At 42.3% G+C, this 27,601-nt stretch overlaps 1 protein-coding gene across 6 annotated transcripts in view; it reads right to left on the bottom strand.

Moving 5' to 3' along the window:
- Positions 1 to 27,601, bottom strand: part of TOM1L2 (target of myb1 like 2 membrane trafficking protein) — a 501,785-nt gene that overhangs the window by 408,964 nt on the left and 65,220 nt on the right. For all 6 annotated transcript variants that reach the window (XM_078665196.1, XM_078665195.1, XM_078665198.1 and 3 more), the window contains exon 2: positions 3,149 to 3,233. In XM_078665196.1, the coding sequence (XP_078521322.1) occupies positions 3,149 to 3,233 (85 nt within the window). The remainder of the gene's footprint in view (positions 1 to 3,148; positions 3,234 to 27,601) is intronic.

Here is a 27,601-nt window from a genome sequence, read left to right as displayed (position 1 = left end):
CTCTGCATTTTCCACCCTAGTCGCAATTTAGCTAGTGGAGCACTGTAGCTTCTGTACAACATTGCTGCTTTCTAATTGTGTCCTCTAACACAGATATATGTGGCATTCAGCTTCAATGACTCGGCTAACAGTGTTATGCAGGTCTTGTCTCAATAGGGAAGCATCTGCACCTACTTTGTCAATCTTAGACGCAAGGGCTTGCCAAGAGGACTGGATAGTTTCTATGAGGACATTTGTATTGGCGAGAGCGCCACTTTGGGTGAATCCCAGTGCTGCAGCCTCTATGTCCGTGTTGGTTAGTAAACCTGGCAGGATCTGCAAGTGCAATAGGGCCAGGGAAAGGCCTGTCGGCCCAGGCTTGGCTCTTCCAGACCCAACCTCAAGTTAAACTTTTCCCAGCACAGTAACAGACTCACGCTCAAGTGTTCGCCACACTCCACGTTCCCAGAATCAGCGCCCCCTCCACACCACCTCAGCAGGCCTTCTTCTGCTGTATCCAGTGGGTAAGAGGGTGCCTGACCCACCTGCACTTCACCTTGCAGGCAGCACATGCAACCAGGGGTCTCTGAGGCCAGCTAAGCTCTCTTTGACCAGGTGTCCATCTCAACCACATGCAGCACCTTCAAACTACAGCACAGGTCCCAGTCTGTCTTTTTGCTTGCTGCCAGGGATGGGCCCCACCATGCAAGGAGGCCACCCTCGAATATTGAGCCTCAGGTAAGCACCCCTCCCCTGCTCACTACCTTCACTCTTCCACGAGGAGTGCCAGTACACTGCCTATGCTGTCATTTTTTGCTGCTGAGCTTGCTTCTTCTAAGCTGCTGAAGCAACAAGCTGTTTTACAGCCCCTGCATGTGATGCAGACAGGGGCCCACAGCCCAAGTTCACGTGGCCTCCTCCGCTTCAGCTGTGATGGCGTATCAGCGGTAGAGCAACTTGGGTAGACCATTGGCCGTGCTGCGTAATGGCTTGTGCCTTCTTTCAGGGCTGTGATTATTATAGAGACCCAGCTCCATTCACATTCCACAAAACAGTCAGGGTGGTACCATGGTGATCTCAATGATGCCTGGGCCAGCCTCACACTCTGAACAGAATCAATGCATCCATGCTGCTATGCCAGTTCACTGGCCCGAAACCAACATCGCGGTCTCAGCACACATCCTGCACCACTCCCCTGGGTGCCGGGTGGCACTGGTGAGTTAAGCAAGGTAGGATGTTGCCATATGAATAGTGCTAGCATGGGAGAGCTACAGAACAGACTTTGAACCTCAGTGACATTTTTTTGTATCTTAATTATGATTTTTACCAGGTGTGTGCCTCACCTGGTAAATATGGCCTGGTGTCCTATCACCGGGCAAGGCCGGGTGAGGGTACACTGTAGCACTGGTGAGCCAATGTAGCAGTATCTAGCATCACCACAGGATACTGCTCAGGTATCTGCATTATAGACCTGCCCTAAGAGGTCAGTATGTGACATGCACTTGATCATTAGTCTTCACTACCCTAAATTTCTATCTAAGTTACCCAGATAACATTTGTTAACCATCAGGGGCCGTATAACAATGGTTCACTTCTTTCCTCCAAAACAGATCCTTACAAGTCAAAATGATTCAATCTCTATCTAAGCCACAAGCGATAACTGTTGGCGTTCCTCAAGGATCCGCTCTCTCCCCCATTCTCTTTAACTTATTCCTGGAACCACTAGCAAACCTCCTAAAATCGGCTAACATCTACTACCATATGTACGCTGATGACACCCAGCTATATCTCAAAATTGTCTTTCCAGATAACATTATATCCCTCAATTCCATCCTACAAAATACACACCTCTGGCTCACGGTTAACCACCTCAAACTCAACGCTGCTAAAACGGAATTTCTTCTCATCTCTCCACCAAATAACAACATCAAGATTGATCTGTGCCTGAATCATCTTACAGCCCTCAATGCTTGCCCAACATCATAGACTCTGCCAGATCCTTAGGTATTACATTAGACATACCCCTAAATATGCAGAGTCACATTAGTGTAGCCACCAAAGGAGCAAACTACCAACTGAGCATTCTGCGGAAACTGAAACCATACCCACCTCATGAAGATGTAAAACAAGCAGTACAAGCCCTAGTATTACCCAGATTGGACAACGGTAGTGCCACACTATGTGGCCTACCTACATACAAACGAGCACCACTAAGAGCCTCTCTCAATGCAGCAGCAAGACTTGTCCTCGTAACTAAAAGAAATGCACACATCTCACCAGCCCTAAAAACCTTAAATTGGCTACCATATGAAGCAAGAATCCAACTGAAAATTGAATGCATGACACACAAAGTGCTACACTTCAACACCCCCAGTTACCTGGTACAAAAGCTAGAAAAATCAGGGGGCAGCAGATCCACACGAAGAGCGCTCACCTTGTTGCTGAAACCCCAACGAACCCACAAAAAGAAAACTGGGGCTAGAGCATTCTCGGCTGTGGAACTCTTTACCGCCGGACCTTCACCTAATTTCCTCCACCTACGCCTTCAAAAGAGAAGCCAAATCATATCTACTGACTAAGTTCTTACCCTAAATCAACATATCAATGACACTGAATAGATTCAGATAGCGAACTCTTATGTAGACTATCCTGCCTTGTACGTGCTTTATTCTATTCCAACCACTGTTAGCCTATTCTTTATTGTTGATTTGTTTGTCTCTCACGCATATGGTTGCATGTTCGTGCTATACAAAACTTTCTAAATAAATAAAAATAAAAAAATCTCGCACTCAATTTCCACTGGAAACATGTAGGTCTTTACTTTACATTGGTTTATTGGCCGAGGCTGGCAGGATTTTGGGGGTGTTTTGAAAGAAGAAACATACATTTGTCTGTACACCCAGGAAAGTCTTCAATGCTGCTTTTGGCATAACTATCTTTGTAATGCATGTAACTTGCACAAAGAAGTCTGGATGCTTTATGCAAGGTCATTTAGTTTGAAAGCAACACAAATAGCAGAAAAAACATAAAATAACATAGGGTGAGCACATGTCCAAGAGAGCAGATACACACTTCTTTTTTTATTGGTACAAATTATACTTATGAAAAGATCACAGGGGCTTGCACATTAGACAGGAGAGGCTGTGTGCCAACTGTACAAGGTACATACCCCTCTTCTGTCTCATTGATGATATCGCATATTTCCATGTTAAGTGTCCAGTCCTCGCCTTGCAGGGAGCCATCTGTAGCCTTCTCTGCAACACAAAAAAACATTATATAGAAATCTCACATTCAGAATTTTGTGTGGTTTTTATCACCATGCAGCAGTATCTATTGCATCTTTTTTAATACATCCTTTGTGCATTCTCCACCATTCAACAATAATTTTTAACAAACAGTGGTAAATCCAACAGGCCTTGCCAATGCATTTCAATCAATGCATTTGTAAAAACAAAAAAATCAATATCGCTGTGTTAATGCTGAAGAGCACTGGCAAAAATGTTTTAAAAACATTAAAAAGTGTGAATATGTCACTACATCATCGCATCTGCACATGTACACGCCACATCGCTAAATGACCCAGCGTTACCAGACATGCGTGCTTGCGTAATGGAATGGCAGCCACTTTCGTTTTAATTTTTATCGATCTAAGATGGCATATGCACATCTTGGGAGCAGTAAATTAAAAATAATAAAAAATGCTCTGAAGCATATTTTATTAAAGACAGCAGCTGAAGAGCCAGCCCAAAAGCTTTTTTTTTTTTTTAAACAGTGAGACAGGGACGAACAACAGCAAAGTTAGTGGGTGGGTGTGTATGAGAGCATTTGGGAGGTGGGGGAAGGACTGGGTGAGGGAAGCAATGTAGGAGCATTCTTTATAATAAAAAAAACATGAAAATCATTTTTTTTAAAAAGACAAAATAGAGCAGGACTAGGAGATGTTGGGAAGTTACGAACAAGCCAGGTACAGAGAGCAGCATAGAGTGTGGGGACAGTGAGAGGGTAAAATTCAAATTAGGCAGCATCACAAGGGGGAGAGAACGAGAAAGCACATGCATGCGCATAGAGCACTATAACAAAAAGAGAAAAGTTGTTCCCTTATATGTGCTGTGGAAGGATAGAAATCATTCATTCAATAGAAGGGAAAGAAGCTGTGCTTCAGGGAGGGAAAGCACAAGAGGAAAAAAAGATATATAAAAAATACAAAAATCATGTTGGTAAGAAAGCCAACCAATGCTAAGCAATGGACTGGCCAAAAACTCACTGTAAGTAGATCTCTAAATAGGTCTCCTTGTGAACAGTCAGCTAAAAGCTATCTGTAGGTGAAACCTACAACCATAAACGTGAAAGCGCTCTGCAAGACATTAATACTTCCATTTATACATGGTCAGAGTTTTTTTTTTTCTTGGAAGACTTGGAAACGGAGAGAAAATCCATAACTATCACTCTACACTGATTGAGATCTTCAAACTGTGATCCATTCGATAAGGTAAAGCCAATACCAGACTATTAGCATAGGACATGTAGCACATCGGACGATTCAAAAACATCGCTTGATCTCTCACACACAAAGCACTTCGCACACAGACACACAAAAATAAATGCACAACCATAATTTAAGGAAACATTAATTTTCAGATCAATCCCGGAGTTTCTTGAACATCTGCCATGTGCATTGTCGTTTTCTGTAAGACCTGCTTCATGTGCATTGAGCAGTCTCTCTAGACCTCAAAAGAAGCAGTGGTTTACCACAGCAGCTTACTGGACGCATACACTATATTTTAAGAAGCTAAAGGGACAGGCATTTACAAATGAAATCGGTCTGACCACTCCTAGGGTTTGCCTGTTTGGTAGTGGTTCTGTATAGAACTAGCAAGGCAGCATGGCAATTCATCTTGTGGTAGTTTGGATTGCAATAATAGTTTCTTGCTGTTATTTGTTATTTAAAAAACGATTTCAAGGCTGAATGGTACAACAAAATGATTATTAGCACTTGTTAATTGAAGATATTGTGCTTTTTCTCATAATGATGTGGTCAATCAGGTGACACGTAAAAAAAAAAAACAAGCATTTACAATGCAATAGGTCTCGCAACTGCGAGTTTTTGAGCTATTGGCATTGTAAATGGCAATGCCTTTTATTAAAAACTTAAAAGGCCTTGTCATTTACAATACCAAAAGGAACACCTATTGTATTGCAGAGCGCGGTGTCCGTGAAGCGGGCGCTGTGCTCATTAAAGTAAAAACATATTTTTTTTTAAAAGAGCGCGGAGTCTCTGAGGCGGGCACCGCGCTCGGTATTAAATAAAAAAAACAGTGCGGTGTCCCTGAAGCAGGCACCGCGCCCGGTATTAAATTTAAAAAATGTATAAAATATACAGAGCGCGCCGTTGCGAAGCGGGCGCAGCGCTCAGCGTTAAAGTTTTAAATAAGAAAAAACAGAGCGCGGTGTCCATGAAGCGGGCGCTGTGATCAACATGCACATACAACAAAATAAAGCAGCCGCCATTGTCCCCATCAGTGTCAATAACAAAAATAGTGCTCACTCACTGGATAAAGCAGTCTGTGTAAGGAGCCGAGTATAAGTTCCAGTCCTTATGGGCGGTAACAAATGGCGACAAGGCGGTAACAAGGAGGGACTAACAAGCCTCATAATGGATTGGAAGCCAGAATTTACAAGGTAATGACACCAGCCAATGACAAATGTGGGAGGAGAGTGGGCGGGGCTTCCACAGCATACTCTATTACAGCGTGCCTAAAAAGATAAATATTTGGCATCAATTAGATGGGAGCAAACAGAAGTACACTGCGACGGTATGAATGAACTGTGCTGAGAGGGCTGTGTGTGTTCAATAATAAACCACACCCTGGTGATCGAAGTAAGATGTCTGGTGGTGTCCTTTCCCTAGCTCCTTTCAGGTGCTCTTTGGGAGCTCCCGCTTGCTCACTGCTCCACTTTATGAAGTCTTAGTCGCCACAGATCTCGCTAGGGAGGGTTTTCTTGCTCAGGGGTGCTACTCAACAAAGTTAATCACATCACACTCTTGTGTTTTGGAAGCCTTCCCCTGCTCATACTCCAGATTTAGAGCACTAAAATTACTTTAGGGAACCTATAGTGTTTGAGAAAATACAGAAAATATTCGGTTTACTGTGCCATAAAGACATGCATGTAAAATAGCATCCCCATGCCAGTACCCATTTCAGTAGCACTCGGTTCATGAAACTATCTTATCTGCACTTTCGTTATCAGGTTCTTAAATTGCCATAAATCAAGCATTCTCTCATGTAGTAAGCATGACATAGGTTTACAAGAAAAGTGATCGTCAATAATTAGGATAGAATCTTCCAAATCCACTAGTTGCATTCTAAGTCTCCTCTGCAACCCAAAGTCGGCTATGCACCCTTCTATGGCAGAGCACAGGGAATCCCTCTCTCAAAGAGTTGGGAGGAGAAGGCAGCTGGAGAGAATAAATGGCAAGAGAGAAAGAAATAATTGGAAGGATGCTGCAAACAGAGCTTTACCCACTGGGCATAGCAGTAACCAGTCCGGGTTGAACCTTGAAGCCAAAGAGATACAAACAAGGGTTGGCAAAGCCAACAGATCTCACCTTATTATCCATGCTATATTTTAGATGCCATGCACAATGGCTATTTTAATTATTAAAACATTTTTAAAGAAGCAAGACAAGGTTGTTGAGTGATGTTATAGGCGCACGCATGTTGGGTACCTAAAAAATGACTTGGCCGTTTTTTTCCCAATTTACTTATCTGAGATGGATTGGCTATAAAACGCACCACTTAAAAAACAAACTGTAAAGGATGATGGAGTTTTGGATGCAGGTTGGAGGAAGAGTTGGGAGAGAAGCAAAGCAGGAAGTAGGGAGAAGCTATATGACATGCAGAAGGAGAAGCAACACAACTACGGTGGGAGGGAGAAGCACTCAGAGACCAGAGAGGGCAACAACAGTGCGCTTAGAGGGGCGAGAGAGAGTATCGTGGAGGGAGTGGGAGAAAAGCACACCCAGGAGATGGCTGGAAAACATGCAGTTTTATAAAGTACTTAAAAAAAAGTACTTCTACAAAGCAATAGAACCCAACCAATCAAAGAGATGGTAAAGAAATTATACCCCATGGGAGGGACAAATTTGATCGATAAGATGGGACTCGAATAACAAGCATTGGCAAAGCCAATAGATCTTGCCATGTGCAAGCTATTTGCTTTGCAATGAGGTGTCGGGGTGGTGAGTGTGGTGAACGGGAGGGCAGGTGTAAGTGGATAACAGGATTGTTAACAAAGCACTAATGAGCAGCTTTAAGAGTACATTTATAGACACTGTAAAGAATGCCTTGCCTAAATGTGCTACCTTGCAATCTTTGTATTGTCCATAATTCACTAATGGTGAATTACTATTCCGTATAAGAAGCACTGTTAACAATAACCCATGATTAAATAGAAACACCATACTGTGCACGGGTAACATGCGCAGACGATATATATATATATATGTGCCTCTCATGCCACAGGCAAATTTGTATGTATATATATATATATATATATATATATATATATATATATATATACACACACCAAAGTCCAAGAAAAGAACTAGGCTTTAAATCAAAATTCGCAAACATACTCCATTAAAACAGAAGAAGATCTCCAGTTGCCCCCCCCGCCCGTTTTATATAGCGTCAACTTGACCCGAAGGTAATGGAGTACCCTACATGAGCACCAGTTACATTACACAAGGACACATGCATTATTTGTAGGCACAGGGGGATTAAGTGATTTTCCCAGCATCGTAGGATGTGGAGCCCCCACCACACTCGAACCTGGTTCCCCAATTCCATGGTCAGCAGCTCTGACCGTTACGCCACTTCCCTCTCCATAGTCAAGTATTGTCTGAAAATGTCAAGAATACTGCTAAAATGAAGAAAGCTGCCAGGAGAGCTTTGGCTGATCATTCCACGGCTGCGACTACCAGCTTCACAATGAGAGCACAGTCCCCCTACCAGTGAGCCGTCAAAAAATGTCTGTTCCCTCCTCCTTAGGGTTGTCTGTCCAAGCTTGGCCTGCCTCTATCAGTACTACATTTTTTGATCTACCAGCGCCGGGACGCCTCTTTGCTGGGGCAGCTGTCGCGCTTACACAAACTATTAACATAACATAACATGCTGGCATGACAATCATGACGTGACATGGCCGTCGCCTCTGCCGCTACTGTTCACATGACTACGAAGTGACATCACGGTCATGCTGTCAGGGAAGTTACCACATTAAATATATTTGATGGTACTTTCTTAAAATATAATATACGCACATGATTCAAAAAGCGATGTTAATGCCAAATGCTTTCTGTTTAACATGCAGGAAAACAGCAGTTTGTGTTCCTTGTATGCAGGTCAATAATGTCTGTAACAACAAGCCGTCAACTTCCATACCTCCCTGCTGGAAATCTAGCTACAGGAATTGTGCAACCCGCTGCTACTCAGCCACCTTTTGTAGCGGGGTTATGGGCGTCCACTATGTGTCCTGCTAAAACAAAAGGGAGAAGAAACAGGGAGGTGGGGATAATTTTAAAACATGAAGTGTGCGCCCTGTAATTAAGCAGCACCTTTTACAGCTGGGTTTCAAATACTCACAGTGCGTTCTGCTGACACAGAGGAGAAGAAATAGGGAGGGTGGTTTAAAGAAAAACACAAAAAGAGCTATGACGCAGTCAGTGTTAATCGCGTCATAGCGCAAATAGTACCCGAATCACCGCACGAGCGACAGACTACAGCGAAGGGGCGCTTATTAAGCTAATTAATCTGCACTTGGTCCGGGGGCCATTGACCGAAAAGAAAGTAAAGTATGGCAAGCCACTACCCGATCAAAAGGCAGCAAAGAGGAGCGTCAATGAGGACAACGAATGGTAAGCTAGAAGCGGGTTCCAAGCCCATTACTGTACACAAGAGCCTCGTAAGCGAGAGAGCATACACTAGCACACGCTCTCCTAGGCTCAACCTAAAAAGAATGTAAATGAATAGCTTTAAAGCCAACCAATAGGTGGGTCAAAGCCCTTGCATGTTCTTATAAAGCCAATAATGGGTCTTTCGCAACCAGACTGCTTTCTGTTTTGTAGGCTCGACCTAAATGGGGTTCTGACAAGTGAGGAAAATGTATACACTTGAGGATGGCTTGGCTGATTTTTGCACAGTGAAATTCGGCATTAATATGGTAATATCATGGCAAGTTTCAGACCCTAGGGGTCCATTAGGATGCCGCCACCCTAGCGGTGCTGGGACAGTCAGTCAGTGGTGTTCTTATTAAGCCAATAATCGGTCTTTCACAACCAGACTGCTTTCCGTCTTGTAGGCTCGACCTAAATGGGGTTCTGACAAGTGAGGAAAATGTATACACTTGAGGATGGCTTGGCTGATTTTTGCACAGTGAAATTCGGCATTAGTATGGTAATATCCTGGCAAGTTTCAAAATCTAGGGGTCCATTAGGATGCCGCCACCCTAGCGGTGCTGGGGCAGTCAGCCAGTGATGCGGCGGTCTCGCACCCCCAATTAGGATGCGACCGCCGTTCCACATGTACATCCTTGTGGTGGGCGTTCCGCCCGCCATGCTAATGGGCCCCTTAGCTTCCTTTCAAATCGGAAACCAAAAATGGGATATTCCAGGGACAATAAAGTAACCCTTGTAGGTGTGCCCAAGAGAATAAGTGCTTCACAAAGTATAGGGACAATAGTTAAAACCATAGATCCCTCTTCAGTGGCTCATCACCTCTTGTCCTGGAAAGAAGCTCAATGAAGGGTGAAAGTGTGCAGAGGGAAGCATGAAAAATAAGAAAGGGATTTGCAGCTTTTATACTGAATCCTTTAACATGGGCGTTAGACTTCATAATTTAACGACTGTCGTCTTTCATGAAGGCTTCATTACACTGTTTCGTGTGCTGCAACAATGGAGATGTCAATCTAATCCCCTCTGGAAGAGTGGCGTTCATCTTAAATCCAACAAGGGTAGAGGACTCACCCCGTTCCACAACCGTCCAAATAAGTCCTGAGATGCAGTCCAGGTAACTAGATTTGCATGGGGTTATACAGTCATCAGCAGAAGAAGCTACAGGCACACTTGTACTTAGAATGCTAGCTTACTCATGCAAAATCACGTCACTATGCAAAGTTGACACAGAGGTACCTGTACACAGAACTGTCTGGAACCCTTCAACATTGGTCTATTATCCAACGCTTCAATCGCACTCCTCTTAGTAAACTAAACATCATGAAGTTATTAGTTATTCTGACCGGCAATTTACAACTGCTTGCTCAAAAAAGCAAGACTCCCCTATGTGCTCAATTAGACCGTCACTTTCTCGAGAGCTTTCATAAGTACTGCCTCGCTCCACAAATCAATTGCTGACAAAACGGCAGACTGCACGAAGATGATGGGCTCAGCTTTTAAGGATGCCACGAGCTACTTCAACCAAGTCCGAGGCACAGGGAAGCGGACTGTCAAGTCAGCAGAATTGCAGCCATGTTGCACTACCCCTAATATGCAGCTAAGCACAGTCCTATCTTAGCAGGTAAAATGGTGCTGCTGAGCGCAAAAAGGGAGAAGTTACATGGAGAGAGACAAATGAACTTCAACAGAAGAATGTAGGCGTAGCTGTGGCGGACAGCTGCACTAGGAAATACTTCAAGGGAGGACACACCCCAAGAGCAAGCCAACGCCTACATTATCAACTTTCCTGCCAGACTTCTATTCATGTCTCTGTTGCCAAGAGGCACGACTCCAACAAAAAATCCTAGTTATGGAAAAAACTCTAAGGCCTGTTAGATCACAGAGAGGCGCTTTTCAACAACGTGGTTAGGGTATACATCAAAACCCCAATGCGTTACTAGCCACATATAGGGTGGACTAAAAGATCAGCCCCACTCCCCCCATCAATGGACTGAGCAATTCGAAAAACAGGGAGCCCAGCTGGGGTTCAATTCACATTCCTGGGAGGAATAGGGCTATTTTTTCTATGCTATGCTCAGAAACATGGTCCAAAACAAATTTGAGAACTCCAAAGAGGCACCTGGGATTTGCAACAATATTCCACAAAACGAATGATGACCCAATGCATTATAATTCTACATAGATCTGCTTTTACGTGTTGTAGGAGTTTTACCATTTCAAAGAAAATACTAGTATAGAGTAGAGACCCATTTGTGAAGGAGAACTAAAATGTACAGTTGGCACTGGCAGTATTTGGTTTTGAAATCAGAGTACACAGTAATTCTTCATCAGAAGTGTTACCCAAACATGATCTGGGTAGCACTCCAGAGGGCTTATTATAATGTAATTTCTAGGCAACAAGAGCAAACCTTAAACCAATGGGAACCTGGGTATATAGTAATTCTTTCCAAACAATAGAGCTCATTGGTATCATTCAGACAATTTTTTCAATCAGAGAAATCACGATATGTAATAGATGCATCATTATCATTAACCAAATATTAATGACCATCACACTTGTTCCTTAGTAAAATAAATATTTATCTCAACGAATATAAAAAGAGGTTTGTCACAAAAAATAAGAGAAAGTGCAATGTGTGCCAAGTGAAGTAAACCACAACAAAGAGACATTAACATACAAATAGACATTAAACAAATTTCTTGTCTGTTTCTAACAAACTTCCAAATTTATATTCCTCGACTGGCCATAATTGTTGAATAGTTCATTTTTCACTTTACAATTCACAATCTAGAACATTTATCAGGGCATAATAAATCCACAATGAAGTGGGAGAATCGGAATAAATTCACTATGTGGTGCTCTACAGGCAAGACACTTGGGGGCATATGTATGAAAGAATGCTTTTGCGATAATCAAATAGCGGTTTTTTGAGAATCGCTATTTGAGAATCGCAAAACGATAAGTAAATAAAAATTCGAACTTTTTTTGCCATTCCCTCGCATTCCTTAATTGCGACTCGCAATTAAGGAATGGCTTCCCATTCATTCCTATAGGCCAAGGAGCCCATAGGAATGAATAGGAATTGCGTGCGCAATTTCAAGAGTGCAAGCGTTCCAAAAGGACACCCTGTTACACCCCTGAAATGTGCATGTGTGCACATACATGCCCTAGGGTATGTATGTGTGCCACATGGCACTTTAAAAAAAAGCATAAAATGCCTCTTTAAAGGAAATCGCAAATTACCACCAACTTGAAGTTGGGGGTCATTTGCGATTCCTTAAGGCAATATCACAATTTGCGATGCCTTCTAGCATAGCATTTAGAGAATCGCAAATTGCGATTCTTTAAATGCTTGCGCAAAATAAGGAATGGTAATGTTTGCGGTGCCTTATTTTGCGAGTAGGTTTAAAATCACCTACATAGCACAAAGCTAAATTGCAATCGCAAACACTAAAATCCTGTGAATTTCAGCCTTTACTAACGCAATTTAGCTTGATACACATGGCCCATAGTTCTTAACCTTTTGACTTCTTTGGACCCCCACTTAATCACTACTGGAATCCGGGGGGCCCCAGTGAATGATTATTGGAATATGATAACCCCCAACTGAATCAGTATTGAAATCTGGGGAGCTGAGCTTGAGCAAATTTGATAATTTGAACAAAACACTACACAAAAATATGGAAACAAGAATTCATCAAATAAATACATAAAGATTAACTATTTTATTTAATTCACAAATACATTTTAATGGGAAGGTTGGAATTTTTCTAAATTCACTTTAGTCCAGTCTTTGTCCATGATATATTATGTTATGTTTAGTGCACTTGCACTGCTCCCACAAATTGATCTGAAGATACAGACTTAATTGTTACCTCCCAATTTCAAATTCCTATACGCTTAAGGTACGTTTAAAATTTTTCAATTTTACATGTTGGTTCTCAATTTGTATAAACTTTATTAATCTGTTATTATTTAATTTTGTAAGCTGTCACAAGGGTCCCTAGACCACATGTTAAGAACCGCTGGTTAGGGTATCCGGTTGGTGGTCAAACATGAGGACATCAATTTATTTAAAAAATACTGTACAGTAATGTCTGAACACCTGTAGTACTTTTGCTGAAGAGAATGTTTACAACAGCACAGCAGTGGTTTTGTTTTGAGGCTAAACAGGGTAGTTCCTGAACTCTGACAATGAAACAGTGCTACATGATCTGAAACTAGTACTTCTTATGTCAAAAGCTCAGAAGTTTTCGAACAATATTTTAAACCAAGGAAATGCACTAAAGGAATTAAAAAAGAATAAATGACCGAGACCGCCTATGCACCTTTGGAAGCAGGAGCAACCCCATTCATGATTTATGTACCCATTATTCACATCATAACCAACTGCTGTTCTTGTGTCTATCATCTCAAAGCAAAAGCTTTGGCTGTTCTCCCTGCCACGTTACCCATTCCTGTCGTACGTGCAGACGTTACTTTCTGCACACCAGCCTCTTGTGTTCAGAATAAACCACAGTCCCAGCTCTTTCTGCTTTGGTGTGTATGCTCTTCCTCCTCTACTCTGGAGAAGGCTTTAGTTTAGTCCCTTTGAATGTGGAAAAAATATAAATAAGGATGTAATCAGCGGTGCTTAACCTGTTGCTAGGGGAACACTGCATAGTGCATAACACAAATTGGATTGTCCCATAGGATTTAGAATTCCCTAAATCCAGGCCTTGAAGTTATAGGGGGATAGTGTGTATAGGATTGTGAGGTAGTGCTAAGAGGATGATCTCATGAAGAGTTACAGATCCTAAGAACACACATGATCTTTTTCTTGGTGTCCAAAGATCTGAGCAGAGGTAATGCCTAGATGTTGGGGTTGGAGGTAATGTGTATTCTAATCCGGGCGTCAGGGTAACTGATCAGGGGAGGAGGAAACACTCTGGAGGAGGCTTCCTGGAGAAGAGCTGGAGCACAACAGGAGCTGCCTCCATTCACGACGGCATTAATGATAAAATCACAGAGGCCTACGCTTGCATTCCCTGAATGATAATGGTATCGCAGGGTTATCAGACAATACATTTTGTATAAGGCTAGTTGGTGAAGGACAGACTTGTTTAAAGGTACAAAATCTAGTCTCACTTGTTTTTCATGATATCATATCTCATTTCCTTGTTAATCTGTTTGCAAATGCAGGTGTGTGAGTTTGCTCATTATTTATGAAGTTAACTTTTTCTTGAACCCTGAATGAACTAAAATAAATTGATACAAAAGGGGGTGGTGATGGACGGAGCATCTGAACCAATCAAACACTCACACCCAGTCAAAAGATCTGGGTTTCGATCCATCACCGTTTTTTAGCCCACTCGGCCACCCCAGTTCAGACATGGCTATGTGCAAATCAGTCTGACCCTGTGCCTCATGGGAACAGTCCAGCCCGAACTGCCAAGCCATGCCTTCCCTGGACCGGAAACAAGCTTCCGAGGACCGGTTTCTGGCATTACAGCCGTCTTCAGCTTTTGTATCGCTAAAATAAATTGATGGCAGATGAACTGTAACTCACAAAAGTGCCAGCTTGATACATATCTAAAGCGTGCACTTACAATTAGAACTAAAAAAAAATGTCTTCATTTGTGAAGACTAATTCTTGAGTACGGCTCCTAGTTTTAAGGTATTTTATTTACATCTATATTTTTCCATATTAATTTTTTGGTCATCTTTTTGGTAATTATCAATATTTATTTTGTATTTTGAGAATAAATAGATTAGTAAAATGGTATATTTCCACATTTGTTTAGCTGATAAAAATGCTCTCATACTTTGATGCCTGTCGTGCTTTAGCAAATTAAGCAGCCAAATATGACAAAAACACTACACCCACAGGTGATCATTAGCATTATATACAAATATAGGTTAACATATGCCTGTATTTAAGGAAATCTCATCCTGTGTTTTTTTTTAACCCCCTAGGTTTACAAGTTGGCCTGGAATTCATTTTTTTTATTTTTTATTTCAAGTCATTTTTATTGAAATTGAAATAGGAAACAAAAGTAAAGGACAATACAGTAAGTCTTCCGTTACATAGATGGTTCGATGAGATTATTAAAGAACAATTACACAAATCTAAGAAAATCAAATCACATGTTGCTTGCATAGCCGACATATAAACACATACAAACATAATGCATGGGAGAAGAGGTTGAAGTCAGTAGGGATATCACTACAGGTGCACTTAAATGTTGTATCCAAGCCACCAGAGGGGCTTGACCCTTGATCACACTCTAACAAAAGCTGTTCTGAGTACACTATAGCCCCCATTATTTCAAGGTGGATCATAGTGAAAGGAAGATATGTCCAATGATTTCCATAATTTCTTATTAGAGGGCCTCCATGTAGACCCCTGGAGTGCCGGGTTATTCGCACCTCTCAGGAATGAAAGCCAATCCTGCCAAATTTTGAAGTTCACCTCTGCTGCATTCTTCCATTTGCATAAAATCACTTTACATGCAAGCGTTAGCATTAAGTCTAAAAGCTGACGATCCTGATCAGACGGCAATTGTGGTTCAAGCGCACCCAGAACAACATAAACAAATTCCCTTGCAGGCCTTATCTTGAAAATGTGGTTAATACAGTCAAATATTTTCTCCCAATATATTTCTAGAGAAGGGCAATTGAATAGCATATGTGCGAGATCACCAGAGCCTGAATGACAGTTCCAACATGTAGGTGTATCCCTTAGGTTACATTTAAAAAGCTTTTCCGGGGTCCAAAATGCCCTATTTATAAGCATATATTTTGTCTGAAATGGGATGGGAGACACTTTGTGGGCTAGAGCAGTATTATGCATCACTTCCCAGTCAAACCCTATCCCGGTGAGATTGGGTTCAGCTTCCCATTTCAATTCCACCTTTCTATGGGCTTTCTTAGGTAAGGGCAGTAACATTTTGTACACCTTAGAGACAAAGTGTCCCGCAGATATGAGTCGTGGAAGATGAGCTATTAACCACGGTGTGTGGGGCGAGAAATTACGAGCTGTCAATATCGCCTTGATTTTTAGAAATTCGTAGAAATCCATAGGAGTGAGGTCATATTTTCCTTGTAAAATCGAGAACGGGAGCGGGTCTTTACCGTCATATAGGTCCATTGCCATGTTAATGCCTTTCTTGGACCAGGTATCCCAATAGAGACTTTTGCCATTTTGCTTAAGATATGGGTTTCTCCATAAGGACATGTAGGAAGATGTTTTAAATGTCATGTTTGTTTTGTGCGTTTGATCGAGTCGCAGCAAGGCTCGCCTAGTATTTAACATTATATATTTAGAATGAGGCAGGTGTGACAGGTCCATGGTAAGCAAGGTTTCAAGAGGGACGTGATCCGTAAGTGATTTCTCAATATCAACCCATACTGGAGTGTAGAACGGAGATTTTATCAACCACTGTGCTCCTTGTTTACACAGGAAAGCTGTCTGATAGTTCCTGAACGAAGGAAGACCCAGGCCGCCTTTATCTTTTGCTAATTGCAGCTTCCTCAGTGATACCCTGGCTTTCTTTCCCCGCCACAGGAAACCACCAAACAGCCTATCCACCTTGGTAACAAAATCGTCCGAGAACGTCATGGGGAGCATGCTAGCCAGATAGTTTACTAACGGAGTGGACATCATTTTGAGCGTCTCCGCTCTGCCCCACCAGGAGAGGAATTTGGGGGACCAACCATCCAACAGTGTCGATATCTTTTTCAGGGTCAGTTCCTCATTTGTTTTCAGGGTGGATATCAGATCTTTATCGAAGTCCAGTCCCAGATACTTAAAACACTTCGGTTGCCACGTTAGACCGGAGTCTCCAATGATGCTCTTGTCGCCTGTGTTGTTCAGGAGTTTGACCTCCGTTTTATCCTTGTTTAGTTTGTAGCCTGAGACCCGGGAAAAATCCTCAATATCGGACATAAGTGCGGGTATGGCTTGCTCTGCTCTTTCCGACATCACAAGGACATCATCCGCATAGGCTGTCAGTTTCACGGTGCAATCCCCAAATGGAATGCCCGCGATGTTCGAGTCGTGTCGGATGTGGTATAGGAATGGCTCAATTGCCAGCAAGAACAGAGAGGGAGACAAGGGGCATCCCTGTCTTGTACCTTGTTTCAAGCAGAAGGCAGAGGAGAAAGAGCCACCAGCCCTAACTCTTGCAGAGGGACAGCAGTATAAAGACATTACCAATGTTGTGAATGTGTCGCCCAAGTTAAATTTGTGTAAGACTGCTCTCAGGAAAGACCAGTCGACCTTATCGAAGGCCTTTTCAGCATCCAATGTTATCGCTGCAGTTGGTGTGCCTAGGAGCTTTGCTTTCTCTAACACATGTGCCAGAACCCTTGTATTGTCGCTGGATAATCTATTTTTAAGAAAGCCTGCCTGAGATGGGTGAATTAACTGGGGAAGGACCTTCTGGAGGCGAGCGGCGAGTATCATAGCCAGGATCTTACAGTCAATATTGATTAGTGAGATAGGTCTGTAGTTCTTTGGTTGCGTTGGGTCTTTCCCATCTTTGGGGAGTACTGCAATGATGGCTTCTGACAAAGTACCTCTGACTGCACCCTGTTCGTTTATTTCATGGAATAGGTGTAGTAGGGGCTCAACTAATAGAGAGGGAAAGGTTTTGTAAAATCTAGCCGTGAACCCATCCGGACCAGGAGCTTTCCCTGACTTCAGATTTTTGATTGCTTGTTCTATTTCTAGAGCACTAATCGGTGCATTAAGATTAATGTGGTCGCTAGTGGAGAGTTTAGGGAGATCGCATTCGTCCAAGTAACTCTGAATCCTCCCCTCCTCTACGGATTAATTTTTTGCATAGAGATTTTCATAGAATTCCTTAAATACCTCTGTTATTTTGTCCGGTTCCGACTGTGCAACCCCTGATGCATCTTTAATGACATTAATAGTATTCTTCTGAACCTTAAACTTCAAATACGCCGCCAGACTCTTCCCAGCTTTATTTGATTCGCATAGTTTGAATCTCCTTCTCTTATCTAGCCAAACCCCTGCTCTTTCGCTGATTATTTTGTTGTATTCATATTTCTTATTAGCCAGGGCATGCAGAGACAAATCATCTCTGTCCCTCAAGTGCTTCCTCTCTAGGATTACAATTTCGCTCTCCAGGGCTTCTAATTTCGCGTTGTAGTCTTTGTTCATCGCTGATCTAATTTTGATACAAACTCCCCTTATGGTACTTTTCAGGGCCTCCCACCTTATGAGATCTGAAGTATCCCCTTCTTTGTTAACCTGCAGATAAGAAGAGATAGCAGATTGTATTGCAGTACGGTGATGTTCTATACTCAGGATTTCATCATTCAATCGCCACGACGTTTGCCGAGAGGAGGGTATAACATTAGCAATGGATAAGGAGATGCAAGAATGGTCGGACACGACTCGTGGCTCTATGGATGTGGAATCTATTCTGGGAACCCCGTTCTGTGATATGAGAATGTAGTCAATTCTGGAGTACGAGTCATGAGGTGAGGAATAAAAAGTAAAGTCCCTACCCGTGGGGTTTTGTAGCCTCCACGCATCCACTAAGTGAAAGCGTTGGCATAGGTTGAGAAACGCTTTATGTGATTTATGTGGTTTGAAGGGACAGCGGGAATCCCTATCTAATGTTGCATCCATAGGGAGGTTGAAATCCCCAGCTAATATGTGAACAGCAGAGTCAGGGATGTTCTCAATTTGTTTATTCAGGTCCTCCCAAAATTTGAGGTCGCTAGTGTTAGGTGCATATATGTTCGTGACATAGAACTCCGTATTGTCCCTACTTAGTCTGGCGGTGACCCACCTCCCTTCGCCCCCAGCGCTGGAAGAAAGAACCTCAACCTTAGATTTCTTCGATATAAGTATCAAAACACCATTCTTTTTACCCAAGGCATCCGCACCCACTACTTCACTATAAAATTTGTTCCTCAGGTGATAAAACTGCTTGGTCTCAAGTTTAGTCTCCTGCAACAAGACGATATCACCCCTCAATCTCCGTGTATAATCTAAAATCTTCTGCCTCTTGACAGGTTGGTTCAATCCTTTAACATTCAGAGATAATATCTTCAGTCTATCGACATTAGCTACCCCCAACGGAGTATTAAATGCCTTATGTGTCATCAGAAGACATCACAACCGTATCCTCAACCATATGACTCAAAGAGTACAAGAAGTAGCCTATATGGATAACATCATCATGTGTCCTATGAAGCCAACTTGTGTGGTGACATAATCCACAATTCTTCCCAATATCATGGACTGGTACAATGAGGACCATGCAAGCAGGAAAAAACAAAAGCATAGTACACAAAACACACACCCCACCCCACACTCCCCTCATCCCCCCACCCTCCCCGCCCCAACTGTAGATAGTAGACATGGTGACTAGAGAGAGACTGCAACGTTCCCCCCCCCGTGATTATACACCAAGATGTCAATTTGGAACAAAGAAACTATTACAGCAATCCTATAGGCTATTGCTGAATGAACCATATATGCGTATTATTTCCTATTTCGAGGCACAGAACCCAAGTACAGAATAGATGTGAGTACTATAGTCCTGTCTCGACATAAGGATCTAGTATGGGTTTGACAACAGAAGCAACCAACGTTTTCACCCTGTGAAAAAAAAAACATGGTGAGGGCAACAACAACATAAACCACACTTCCTAATTTCTAGATGGCATTTGTAATAAAGCACAGGATCCTTATTGTATTACAACAACGGAATATAGGATATGTGGTACCACTTGAGGGAACAGAACAACAATATGATAAGATAATGATAAGATAGTGAGCACACCAGAAGGTGAGCGGGCAATGACAGATGCATCTCCATGGCCTAGGAGTGCCATATTAATTGTATTCAACAGTAAATGCAGCAAAATAGTAATAAAACTTAAGCAGAATCCGACAGAGTCATATAGACGTCATCGATAAGAAAGAGTAACACTTATGTAATACTTGAACAGAGGATGCTCATTTGTAGCCTGAGGCCGAAGCCGATTCTGACAAGCCATCAGGATTGTTAGTATCCATGTCTAGATCCTCAGGACCATCCAGCATGCGTTTGAGTTTCATGGGATCTGAGAAGATGTTTGGGGAACCCTGGACGATCACTCGATATTTCGCTGGACCCACAAATCCATATTGGAAACCCCTTTTCTTCAGTTGTGGGCGGAGCGCGAGAAACGCCTTCCTAACCTCCACCGTTTCTTTGCTATAGTCCTGCGAAATGTAAATTTTTGCAGTCTTCCAGAGGATATGGTTGTTTTTCCGCACAAAATCGAGAATCTGTTCCACATGTTGGTAGCGGAGTGGCTTGCAGACAATGGGTCTAGGGCCTTTTTGATTTTTGTTGATCCTGCCCGGCACTCTGTGCGCCCTATCAAATTCCAGTGGATGATGGAAGGTCATGTTGGTAGCTTGTGTAAACCAGGATTCTAGGAAGGTTACACAGGAACCCAGTTGGTCCTCAGATCCTTCCGGAATTCCAAAGATGCGAAGGTTCCCCCTTCGGTTTCTATCCTCCAACTCAGCAAGTTTCCGCGTCGTCTGGTCCGCGACTACTGAGAGGCGCTTAAGAGCGCCACAGGTCTTGACCTCTATGTCCTCAAGTCTGCTGACCCTAGATTCTGCCTCCAACAATCTCGCATTGGTGTCACGAATATCTTGTCTGATTGCCACTACCTCCTCTTTAGTTGATTTGGCTAGATCCCTTACTTCATCCAGTCTGTTTAATATCATCTCGATTGGATCAGGGCCGTCCTTGTTCCCTTTGCTAGGTGAGTTCGGAGTTGATTGATTAGATTTGAGTCTTTTCAAACTTTTCGCCAGATCTTTATTATCTGCCATTACTGCTTCTTTACTGTCTTTTGACGAGATAGGAGCAATAGGTCGCCAGCACCAGCACCAGGGTATATTCACGAGAGCAGGATAGCTGCACACAGGATAGATGGGTCGTGCAGGGTGCCTTCAAAATGGGCCCTCCGCGCTTAAATGCAGGCTCCTGATCGAGACTGAGAGACTGATAGCCTATGTTGCCCTTTTAAAACAGACACGTGCATGAAAAACACTGTAATCACGAACTCTCAATATTACTGCCAGCCCTGTGTTAGGTGGCCACATATGTCGGTTACCAGACCTTCCAGGCATTTAACAGGCATGTTATCGCTGCTCCTCGACTACACTACCCTTCACATGAGCGTTTGCTTGACTCGAGATGTGGCCGCCATTTTACATGCATTCTACCCCGAGCTCCGTAATCACAGCTCAATGATGATGCTCTGTCCAGAAGATAGGCTGCCTGCGTTCAAACTTGTGTCCCGGCTTGATTATGGACTTGTTCAAACCTATGCCCCAATTTCGGTATAGCAATCTGGATATAGGCGAACCCAGATGAGCAAATGCACGTAGACCCAGTCCTTCATTAAGCACTGCTCTGTGCCCACACAATACAGACTCCTGGTGCTCCGATCAATATTCAAGATTTGAAGGGCCCCTCTGTGTCAGTCGCTAGATCGAGTGTATCCCCCATTACATTGTAGGTGGTCCGCATACCACATCGCGTTTCAAGGGAGACTGTGCCTGGCTAAACGCTGAAAGCGTTAGTAACTGCAGCTGCGCCCGCCATTTTGAAAATGCTCCGTGCGTATAGTAAGTTCCTTGTGGTGCGGTGCGGTCTAACGGCTGTGCAGAATGAATCTTACTCACACGCGGGCCACGGGAGCCCGGAAGATCATCACCGCCGCCGCATCTATCACCGCTCAGAGCGATGCGTGTGGGGGGCTCGCTCGTACTGCCCCGCGGTAAATTCGCCTGTCCTTCCGGCGTCGGGCGCGATGCGCTCAGGGCAATCGCCGATGGCTGGGCATCTCCGCCGACCTCGCTTCCATAAGTCCGTTCGTCGTTTGCCCCTCACATTCCGAACCATAAATCACTCGACAGTGCCGATTTTAGTTCGGTAAAAACGGTTCCAATCCCGTATTTAGCCCTGTGTCACGGGAGGGGGAAAGCACTACGCCGCCATCTCCTTCTGCGTCCAAACCACGCCCCGTTGGCCTGGAATTCATGAAGAACAGCAGAGAGAGTTGCTCACAAGAAGCACAATGTTCTGCATTTTCCCACTTTAAAAAATAAACACAAACAGGAAACTCATTGTTTTATGTCTGAATTTATATCTAAAAATCAGTGAAAATGAACACTGGGAGCCTTATTCTTGAGCCACCAGGGACTAGCCAAAAAACAATATATGTCAACATTATTGAAGTAAATTGTGTGATGGACACTGATTAACATCACCACTGTCCAAGTCCCCAGATTGAGCAAAGGCTACATTTACAAACGTTGCAATATAGAAATCAGAATTTTGGATTTAGACAAAATGTATCTAATCTTTGCCAACTGCAAGCAATCCAACACCTCGGGCACTGCTGATCCACCATTTATACTACCACCAACAGAATATTAAGCCATACATTTATTGTCACATTTAAAAATCAGACTCACCCAGGTAAGCAAGAACTATACTGAGCATGCCTTGAGCAATCAGATGTTTGACCCTATAGATACTGCCACAAAACACAGAAATAGAGTGACCAACCAATAATAACACTGAAGCAAATCTTTGTGAGGAAAGTTTATTTATTGCAGTGTACATAGAAAAGCGTAAAGGGACTCTATTCTTTCAACAGTCTTCTCTTTGAATACCAAACACTGTCCCTCGTACATACACCATAATATAATCTGCAAAAAACGCATGTTTTGACCCGGTAATCCTGGATCTGCGTGGTTATGCTACATTCCAAGGGCTTTAAGTTGTGGCTTCCCAGGAGTAGGGGTGGAGATACTTACTGCAATCCGTATCGCCAGTATCTCTACCCCTTCATTTTGAGTATCACACAATGAGGGCACAAGAGAGCATACACATTACTTTTTCCCCCTATGGTTGCAGAACTGCAAATGGTTTTACACCATCTATACCACTTTGAGAAGTGGAAAGTGCAGAACAAATAAAATTAAATTTCTCTGCCTCCAGACAAGACAAATACTTGTTGGTAAATAACATTGTGAATAGGATCCGCAGAAGATGTATAGTATTCTTTCTCAACAACTATTAGCATTGAGATTCCTTGTGTTCAGCAAGCGTTTAAGATAAATAATTAACTTGTAACGTCTATTTGACAGGCAGGAAAATGCACAGATTTTAATTACAAGGCACTGGTCTGGAACACAAACTGCAGCAAAAGAATGAATGCTCAAAATAGCCATAGGCAGACCATGTGCAACATACTACAGAATGTTACATTTATAGATTTCCGAACAGGCTAGCCAAATACATTCCAATGGATCCCGGGCATCCTGGGGAGCAACACTAGGTCCCCACTTCATCACAATACTATTAAACACATCACACAAAGATGTGATCAAGTCTATTAGCCCTAGATGAAAACTCTGCAACAGGAAATCAAAGGACTGCACCACCAACAAGGGACCCCTAGGCAGAAGAGTAGCAGATGAAAAACCACTTCAAGCACACACAAGACTAGCATAATAAATAGAGGTGGACTATGAGCATAGCTTTGGCCACCACATATTAAAGTGACAACAAACATACAGTAACAAGTTGCACTGTGCAATGAAATGTTCACATGCTAAAGATGTTAAAGTGCAGCCACCACACGTTAAGAGAAGATGCCAGGTGGATAAAGAAAGTAAAATAAAACAATGAGAGAAAACAGTGCAAGTTGTGGTATAGGATATGTGGAGTAGAATGTATATGAAGCACCAGACTTTCACGGTACAAGATCTTGTAGAAAAAACTTGAGATTTGTCTGGCCACATCAGCGACACTAAAAATACATTTTACAGGGCATGGATGAACAATAAATTAAATTGTTTTGTGTGTATGCAGTGAGTAAACATCTACGCCACAAAAGTGGCACTGGTCCATACGGCTCTTGCACATGAACAGACAGACAAGTCATTGCAAAACACATGGTAATTATAGGTGGTGAGAGCCAAGAACAACAGCACACGCATGCAAATTAGTAAGATCATCAGCAAAACGGAGTCACACCTAACACAGCTCAAACAATAAGCCTACTGCTTGTGAAACTAGCCACATCTTACAGGCCTTGCTGTGACCTGCTTCAGAAGTAGGATGTCATGTAAGCTAAGTATTACGTTACACATGTTATTGGATCAATGTAAGCATGGAGGGCCACAGCTATGCTTTTCAAGCATGAAGTAGGGAAAACAGACAAGGTGATGCGGCTTCTATTAGAACCATGCCATCTGAACAATGCTGCTTCAACACATTTTTTTTTATTGTGGAACTTGAAGGAAAGCGCTCCTATCTGTAGGATAAATTGGCAGATGGTGCATCAATAAGAAAATCTGCCCACTGTTTTGCAAGTGTTGAAATAACTCCACTTGAACCGACTACAGGAAAGCAGAATATATGGCGAACTAACAGCTTGGGCATAGTTTAAACAGACATATTTGTAGAAAAAGCATGGTACAGCTCAGTAGTTATTGTACTGATGTATCAGATGTCTGGACTGGAATTGGTGAACCGATTTTCATGCTTTTAAGTTAAGAAATAGGATAAAATTAAGTAGTAAGGAAAGGTACACCTATGGTGCCATGGCACTCGTGCACAAGCCTCACGGAACAAAGGCAGTTTATTTTTTATCAATGAACACTATGATAACAGGAAAGAGAGTGTGCCACTTTACGTTAAAATCCGATAAAATTCCAGACTTTATTTTTAAATAATTAAGATCCGTACCTTACCCAATGCAACGAGGTCTGCTTGGTTTACATCTAGATGAAGCAGAAGTAGCATTCTGAAAGAGCTTTGAGTGCCTTTGCTTAGCCTGGGAAAAGCATGATGTCTTTCCGGGGTACAGCTAATGGATACAGGGCTTTTTGGCTACAATGTATTACAAAAAAGATTAGGTTTCAATGGCCATCGCAAGAGTCAGAAGGATAATTTTCTTCTGTAGAACAAGTGGGCCTGAGTTCCAGGATTGTATGGGCTAGTTGGAGAAAACATGTACCAGGTGTGATTTTCTTTGCCACATATTAGCATGCCTTGAAGAAGCTCTAGGCAGCACACTGGACCAGTAAATCCCTAGAATGTTGTGTTGCCAACTGAACCAGCAGGGTCATCTGACACATCGTTAAAGGAAACGTTATCGCATGAAGTACGTCAGAACTTTAAAAACTTAACTAATTACTTTTTTCAGTTTAAAAAAAAACATGTAAATCCTAAGTATAATATACATAGGATAGATTCTACACATGGACTACAACCATAAGAAAAAAACCTTCCATTTAGGAATTCATTACAAAGACAGTATTAAGATTCCCCCAAAATTCAAAGAATGTACTTAAAAAGTTCTTATAATCACCGTTCACTATCCAAGCACGAACATTATTTAAGTTTTTATTGGCATCATTAAATGTGGGACATGGATTAATAAAAACTAAATTGGTGGCTAGATATCAAAATGTGCTGTACGGGATATCTGACATAATTCACAATACCTGCACAATCTTTCACACCAGAAGATTCTTAACCTTGTACCCATCCTTTCATAAAAGAAATTCTCACAAAATTCAAATGGAATTTCACTGGTCACCGGATAGTCAGCCAGACTAACAACACAGGTTAAATGTTTCTACTACGCACACCCACGCTGTCAGTAGTTTACAGTGGTTTGCATCTTTATTCGGGGTGACCAGATTTTGTTTACATTTTTAAACCTTAGATTGCTCACATCCGGTTCTGCAGCGATTTTGTAGATGAGCTATAGTCCACAATTCTTGCAGCTAGGCATGAGATGGTAATTTCCATTTTCCATAACAGTTTCCACAAAAGGGAAAGCCCTATGCCCTATGGGCAATCCTCCTTGCTACATCTGGTCTTCCCTTAATCAACTTTGTAACTCGGGAGTTCTTTTATTGCCTTTTCGCCACAGCAAATGGCAGATAGTATGGCCATTTCACTCTTCCACCCCTACCAAATGCGTGCAGCAGTTCTTTTTTCCAGCAGTACCTGGTATAGAACCGCCACCTGATGGGCCTTCTTGGCAAATTGACATTTTGTTTACAGCAACACAAGCCCCATTGCCAAAAGGTATGTTTTTAAACACCCATGCACTCTGCAGTTACAGCAATTATGGACTATTGGCAATATTTAATAGATAGTGAACCGAGTCAGTGCTGACCTTGTATATGCGTATGGCGACACCCTATCCTCAATGTACTGATTGCAAATAAGAAAAACTTGACAAAACATTTGATTTCGACTCCAATCAAAAGTCTTATTTGCCCCTGAACACTAAATGTTATTAATGCCACCCATCTTCTTAACTCTTCCACATTTTTAGATAAAAGGGATAAGCATTACTGGACTTATACTGGCTGAGCGCAGAAGCCTACCAATAATTATCATAGTATAAATGTAATATATAATGTGCCGGACAGCAGAGCTGTCCAACCACCATTTTTCCAAAGGTTGATGTAGTTGTTTAATCCAAATTCTTGCCGATGCTTCACCTAAATAAAGCTGGTAAATGGCTGTCCAGACTTATAGAAATAGGAGTCAGGTCTAAAGATTACAATGTAAAAACAAATGTATGCGCTTAATCAATGATGACGGTAATGTTTGCTATTCTTAATCTCTTTATTTTATCTAAGAGAGGAATAGTATTTAATGTTTACACTTTTAACTAAAATGTAGTTATGTGTATACTTATAGGATCGAACTATGTAACCACAAGCTGTGGAAAAGCAGAGAAATCAAAAAGGTCACTGTCTTCCCAGGAATTAGTACATATCCTATTATACCAGCATATTGATGAATGACCGTGACTATAGCCAAGAGGATATCTCTTTCCACCTTGAGGAGTAAAGCTGTTTTGTCTACACAGTTTAATTTTTTTATACAATACTTCCAAGATCGTCTGTTACAAACCTCTCCGTTAAGCATCTTGAATTCATCCAGGAAACAAAAACACTTATTGAAAATTCAACGAGAAGATGACAAACAAAGCATTCCATAACCTAGAAAAGGAATTACGGACACTAAAAATAACCTGTTTTTCTTTAAAATCCAATATATTGCAGTTTTGCTGCTTCAACGCACTGCATTTAAGGAGTTTAACAGCATATCTGCCGCAGACAAGGTGGAGACGGGGTCGTGAACTGCAGGAGGGAACTGGAGACCACTGAGCAGCTCAGTGCTGCATGAAGAGCAGGCAGACAGCCCAGGACCTTCTCCAGAACTCAAGGAACTAGAAATCTAAAATGAATATGGTCATGGTAGCAAATCCAGAAAGGAGAATAAACCAACAGATAGAACATAAGGGCTGTAGCTGCACCAACGATCAACCCCCAGTAGGCATACAAAAAACAAGGAAGAATAGAAAAGGCATTAATGGCATATCACACAGAAATGTAGTTACTCTTGCACTAAATGCACCACTATCCACTTGAGATAATTCCCAGTAGGTAATGAACAGAATCATTCAGGTGCTGTTTACACCTCGATTCTTGCCTCCTTTTCTCATAGGGAGAACTGACGGAACATCCTGAAGACTCAATGAACAAATGTGTAAATGTAATACAATGTTTTAACTTAATATGAGAAACGGGTGGGAAT

Source organism: Lissotriton helveticus, chromosome 10 (genome assembly GCF_964261635.1).
Source record: "Lissotriton helveticus chromosome 10, aLisHel1.1, whole genome shotgun sequence".
Taxonomy (NCBI): domain Eukaryota; kingdom Metazoa; phylum Chordata; class Amphibia; order Caudata; family Salamandridae; genus Lissotriton; species Lissotriton helveticus.
The sequence above is the reverse complement of the archived record's forward strand: the minus strand, read 5'-3'. Positions and strand labels throughout refer to the sequence as shown.